Consider the following 6,617-nt stretch of genomic DNA (forward strand, 5'->3'; position numbering starts at 1 on the left):
TTGCATTATATGAACATCAAGATAGCAGAATAAATATTGCTAACCTCTTCCTCAAATGCCCTAGAAAATTCTGGATGCTAAATCCTCCATTAAAGCATTCAGTCTGTGCCAGATATATTAATGTTTGACATTCAGGTTAAAAAAAAAAAAAATTACCTTGAAAATAAGTACCATGTTCCAGTCAAAACCCATTTTGTTTTAATATTTGGAGATCGGGTCACTCTACAGATTCAATTAATGACCCATTACTGTGGCAGCTTAGATGTAGTATTATATGTGGGTGGTTGAAATGGGACTAAGATAAACTCTATTGCTTTTCACCCTCAAACCCAAAGTAATCTTGATTTACCTTCATATTGTGACTTTTATAAAAAAGAAGCCCCGTTAATGGAGTGGTCTAACTCCTGTGGGCAGTCCCCTTTATTCACAAGAAGAAGTTGTGATCTACATAACTTTATCCCCAGCATGACACTATTTCCATACCCATATACTTACTGGGAGGAAGTCATAGCCAGGGTAAAGCTTCCATTATGCTATAAACTTTAGGGATCGTTTTATCTCTTGCTAAAAATCAACCATTGTAGAGATTAAACACCTGCTGTTTAATACTTTAGGAACATAATGTTCAACTTTATGACATGTAATAGAGGATACCATGTGCAATTGCTTATGAAAGGGGAGTGTAAGTTAAAGTCGTATCTGAGCAATTATATTACATACTGCAATTTCTAGATGCCCACATATCATGACTAATAAAAAGACAGTACAAACCAAAAAATTATGTTGTCACAAGAACAAAAGTGTATCTGTTGTTCTGGAGAAGATTTAGGCCAGCATTTTAAATCAGCCTTCCAATGGAAATTATGCCAAGAAAAATACTCGTATGTTTGCAGCTCTTTTTGTTTCTTTGACTCTGATGTAGGGTTTTTTCACCTTAAAAAGGGACAACATGATTTGTTTGCTGAGCAGAGCCAAGCACTAATGGACCTAGATGTTTTTCTGAGTTACATTTCAAAATTAAGGTTGCCACAGATAGCGAGCCTTTTTAAAGATGTGCCATGTCATCCTTTAAGAAAGAGAAGCATGAAGGGCTTAAGTTCTACATTTCATTTGAAAAAAAAAACACCTCCGAAACTTCAACAGCTCTGATCCATTAACAAGCCAGAGGAAAGGATTTGACCTGCTGAATCACTTCCTGCAGCATCTGGCGCAACGACAACTCAGCATTAACGAGGTCTAATGCCAATTACTTTCTGAGAGCTGAAGAGATCAGAGTCCCAGGCAGCAGGCCCACTGCTCTCTGGAGGAGAATATTTTTTTGTAGAAGACACAGAGGCAGAGCTCTCCCTAAAGGGAATATATTTTACAGTGATTTATGTAAGGAATCATAGGGCTTTTGAAACAATGAGACATTTACTACTCAAAACTCCTAATCACAAGCTAAAATAAGTCAAGCAAAGCTGCTCTTAATTACCCTCAGAGATCCTGAGATCCTGATTTTTCCAATTCCCAGCAGAGACACATTTTTCCTACAGCACACAATAGGTTTGCAATGTACTGCTTTCCCCATTCCTTCAAATGTACAAACATTTCTTCCTTCACGACAAACATTGACAGTGAATTAAAAAAAAAAAAAAAAAGGTATATGGCTATGAATCACCCTGGGGGAAAACAAGGGGTATGAAGCTGGGAAAATGGAGAATGAGTGAGAATCTCAGTCACTCAGTTTACATCCATGCTCTTTATTCCTCTCATAAACGACTTTAACATCAATTAGTAATAAGGTGGAACTTTCTTTCAAATATTGCAAAGCATTAAATTAATTCTATAAATTCTGGAGTTACTTCACTCCCTTTGAAAAGCCAAAACACTAAGAGCAGAAGAAAAACAGGCTTGAAATAATTGTGTTAAATACCAGAACTACTTCTAACCTTGTCCAGACTGAAAACTGGAAGGAAGGTCATTTTGATAGGCACAACACAATGGCACACACAGGAATCCGGCCAGGATGGTCAGACTCACAAACCTATTCTTGTGAAAACCAGCACAGGGATCTTTTATAACAAGTGGTCAGGGTTTCAGCTTTTCTCCTTCAGTGAAGTACTTAGTCCGATTTGCTGAACTTAGCTTTGCTACAGAATCAGAAGAAAAAGCGCTATTTTGCGCTGAAAGTCTATTTTACAGGTTTCTAAGAGTTGAACGTATTTGTCTCGTCCTTCTAACGTCCTAGCTCAGGAAGCAATGCAGGACTGTGGGTTGTGCTCAAGCTGACAAAACCCTTGGGCTCTGAGAAGATATATTGCTCGTACTGTGCATTACAACAACCTGGACTACAGAACCCAAACAAGGAAACTACAGCTTGCGGTGTTTTGATTACTATGAGAAAGCCCTGAAATGATTCCAGAGACAAGCAGAAAATCAACTGTTCAGTCTTGTAGAGAAGGCCCAAATTAACAACAGAAGTCACAAGTGGTAGCATACATACTTGCATATATGTATATTTATATAATATTAAGATATTTTATATTTTTGTATGTATATACTTATGAACACATATTTATATGTATTTATATTTACACATATATAATTATATATGCATATATATAAAATGTATAAAACATGTTTTGTTAGCTTTTAAATCATCTGTATCTTGAAGAATCTTTTTTTTCTGGACAGAAATCTGTGAGGGGTAAAACAAAATGTTCTCTGACTTAACTGGGATGAAGTTTCAACCTTCTTGTCAATAGGCTGAGAAGCAGCACGTCGCTGAGGGATGTGAATAGGGAAAAGGAAATGTCATCAAGATATACCATCGGATAGAAGAGGTCTTTCACAGCTCCCACTGAATTTCTAAGTAGGCAATCTCTTTGATTGACCTTGCTCTCGTTTCGACATGCACAATTTGGATACACACTGCTCTGTGCAAAACTCTGGTCTCCAGTATACAGCCAAACTGAACGACTACATCTCCCTGCACCGACTCATTTGCAGACACCAGAAGATCCCAGAAAACTATTGCGAAATATTGAAGTACAACCTTGGGAATAACCACACTGGCATCATTGGTTATCTTGCTTGATTTATCTTGTGGCAGCCTAATGAATGGGGCCAATCTGCAACTGGTAAAGCTCTCCTGATACCAATGAAATTAGAGAGGGAATTAATTTGGTCCTGGAAGCTACTTGCGATGTAATTTTTTCATGTGTAAGATATTGATGGAATAAATTAGACACTTATATTTTAACCATGCAAAGACTTAAACTAAGGATGTTAAACAGGCAGAAAGAGCATATGGCATGAAGAAAAATACAAATTTATCCTAATTATTATCTGCCAAAAAAATCAAGTTAATTAATAGTCAGAAATGATGTAAAAGAGGTAGTAGACACTACCAATAAAAGGAAAAATCAAAATAAGAAAATGAAAACCAACTATCATCTACTGCATTTTTGCGGGAGAAGCCAATGCTCACTACATGAGTTTTAAGATCTCTTCCCAAAAGCACTGTACTGAAACATACCTTAAAAAGCCCAGCCTGCTACACTGTCTTTTCATCCCCAATTTACTTTCACTCCTGTAGCCTTGTGCCCAAAAAAGACGAGTTATGTTAGGAGCTGAAGCCGGTACATGAGAGCTAGCATTAAGAGAAAACACTAGGAAGGAGCCTGGGTCGTTTCCCCTGCAAAGCTTACAATTTACAATATCTAGTGCTCAGCGCAGCATCCTTCAACGCTGCCTGCAAAAATGCCCTTTCTTTTCCATGAACCAGGCCGACTTTCTGTTGAGACAAAGCCAGTGAAATTCGCTGTTGTCGGAGTTCCTCGAGCAGCTCTGGCCGGCTGCCCAAGGCACTGGTCCTTCCAAGGTCTGGGCGAGCAGCAGAGGCCACAGCAGGAAACCCTGAGATGCTGCCAGAGCACCGTCAGAAGACAGGTGGTGGAAAGGGGTGGGCTCCCTTCTCTTGGAAAGGACACCGTCAAGCCTTGGAGGAGCAAGAGTGACGTGGGCTATGCCCCTTCAAGCCTTCAGCCTCACGCTCTTTCAGGAACACCTGAGCCAGAAATGGGAAATCTGGGGCTGGCTTGGATAAGCTGACTGACACTGGCTCCCTTCTTCCTCCAGAGATCCCCTGCACAGGAGTGAGTGCTCCATCTGCCATCCTGGATCACACACACCTTCCCCTGCTACCCGTGACCTTCGTGGGTTCTGAAATCAAACAGCAGTGAGGCTTTTTTTTTTTTGTGTCACTTGTATACAGCACCTGATGCTTTCATTCTCTTCTTTTAAGAAATCAAACAAACCATAAAATAGGAAATCGGATTAGAATTATTACTTTGTCTGCAAGGTTAAAGCAGTCAAAATAAAAGGAAATTCAGGCTGCTATGGACCCTAAAATTGTCTGCTACGCATAGATGTTCTTGCACGTACGCCTTATAGAATGATAGAATGGTTTGGGTTGGAAGGGACCTCAAAGATCATCTTGTTCCAACCCCCCTGCCCTGGGCAGGGACACCTCCCACTAGAGCAGGGTGCTCAAGGCCCCATCCAGCCTGGCCTTGAACACTTCCAGGGATGGGGCATCCCCAACTTCCCTGGGCAACCTGTTCCAGTGTCTCACCACCCTCATAGTAAAAAATTTCTTCCTGAGATCTAATCTGAATCTTTTTTCTTCCAATTTAAAACCGTTTCCTCTTGTCCTATCATTACACTTCCTGGCAAAGAGTCCCTCCCCAGCTCTTCTATAGGCTTATGAAAGACTTGCATTACCCAACACCATATTTTTCCCATGGAACCCTTCACAGTTGTCCTCATCAGAGCAGAACTTGAGCACACAAGGGGAGGATGAAGAACGTATGCACGCAAAACCTGGTTATTCCTAATTTTCAAACACCTCAGTAACATATAAGGCTACTGTAATATGCTTTATTACAGTCGATGACATTCCTCATTGACATAATTATGTACATACACAAAATCATAACCATTCCTCATCTGAAAACCAACCAAAACTGTCCATAGATTCTAAGGTGCCATTTAGAGAAAAAAAAAAAAAATCTGGAAATTGGTTTTGCCCCATCCAAATAAGTTTTTTGCCTGTCTTTTCTTGAATCTGTCTTCCAGGTGAAGAAATCATTTTATATTCTACAGATTGTTTTCAGGTTAGCACATGGAAACAGTTCTAGACCAACAGCAGAGCAAGAAATAAGGCAGGAATCACACAGAAACCTGTGATGTTTAGCATAATAACAGTGCAAACAAAACCATACCTCTCCCCCAGGATCAATGTACCTACAGGTAGTAAGAGAGACTAGTACAAATATGGTTCTCCACCACAAAAACCTTCAGCTGTACCAGCAGAAACACATGGGGACTACTATCTGCTTTCCATATTTTGTACTCCTTTAATATATTAGCCATTGAGGAACAATGTTACAGCATTTAAAACAGAACATACCTTACCATGTAACAGGAGTGTTTACACTGAAATGTCGGTCACAACATTTAATGCCTTTTACTAGATTTTTTGAACTCCTTGTTCAAAGAGTTTAGGATGAACACCTGGAAAGGAGGTTCATCCATCCCTTATTTCAGTATGTTAAACCCCACCAGGCAGTGTTCAGGAATGGTCATCCAGGGGAAACTCATAGCTGTCCCTTTCCTCTTGCCCAGACCTTGTGAGTTTTCACTCAGAAACTTCTCAACACATATTCCCTACTATTCTTACACGGGGATTCATCCTACACACAAGGAAACAAAACAACCCCCCCCACCATTTTCCACAAGAAGAACTTCTGGGAAATAAAACCACACACAAAGAGAAGAAATAGAAGAAAAAAAGAATAAGGTGTTACTTACTGGTTAACACAGTGATTGATCTCGCTGACTTGGAAACCATATTTGAGTTCACTACCAACAGAGTTACTATGTAATATAGGCCATGGTATTTGGCATTAAAAACCACAGGGGCAGGTAAAGTGCTATTGAATTCTTCAAACTGGAAAAAGTAGTTCTTGGATTCTCCAGCTATCTTCACAACATATACAGAGGATGAGCTCACCACATCAGATGTTTCCAGGGAGACAATGATACAATTGTCTTCTCGGACAGTAACCTGGAAAGGTTCTGCATTCTGCAAGACAAGAACAAAGACTTTGCTGAAGTAAAATCTATTATTTCACTTTTACCCATTTCCCTTGTTATTCATAGGGTACTCATGCTATACTTGTTATAAAGTTATGTCTCATATTCTGCAAGATAGTTAACATCAAACCCTAGCAATTTTTTTTCAGAATACAATTCACAGTCTGGCAAAATCCACAGGCATCTGATTATCAGGCCAGTCTCTCTGCAGTGGAGGCTGGTTCCTGCTGCAAGCTTTCTGATACTCTGACTACTCCATCCCTTCCATCCCGAGGAACAAAGCCTCTGCCTTTCTTTCCTGACAGAAGGTGGACTAGAGCAGAAGAAGGATGAGATTAATAAAGGGTATCAGGGGCAAGAGGATTTCCAAGAAAACCACAAAGTGTAAGTCATTTAAATCCCCCCAAAAGAGGTGATTAAATCCAGACTCTTTTATCTGGCAGAAACAGGATCATGTATTCTTCAATGCAATATAC

General features: G+C 39.8%; 1 protein-coding gene across 2 annotated transcripts in view; it reads right to left on the reverse strand.

Annotated features, from left to right (window-relative positions):
- The window catches only part of PTPRO (protein tyrosine phosphatase, receptor type, O), a 68,795-nt gene extending 62,651 nt beyond the window's left edge, over positions 1–6,144 (reverse strand). Inside the window, exon 1 of one of the 2 annotated variants that reach the window (XM_014937362.1) lies at positions 5,857–6,144. In XM_014937362.1, the coding sequence (XP_014792848.1) occupies positions 5,857–5,896 (40 nt within the window). In that variant the 5' untranslated portion in view covers positions 5,897–6,144. The remainder of the gene's footprint in view (positions 1–5,856) is intronic. The other variant, XM_014937361.1, reaches the window with a different exon arrangement.
- Positions 6,145–6,617: the final 473 nt, after the last annotated feature.

Source organism: Calidris pugnax, unplaced genomic scaffold, assembly GCF_001431845.1.
Source record: "Calidris pugnax isolate Ruff unplaced genomic scaffold, ASM143184v1 scaffold1, whole genome shotgun sequence".
In the NCBI taxonomy this organism is placed as follows: domain Eukaryota; kingdom Metazoa; phylum Chordata; class Aves; order Charadriiformes; family Scolopacidae; genus Calidris; species Calidris pugnax.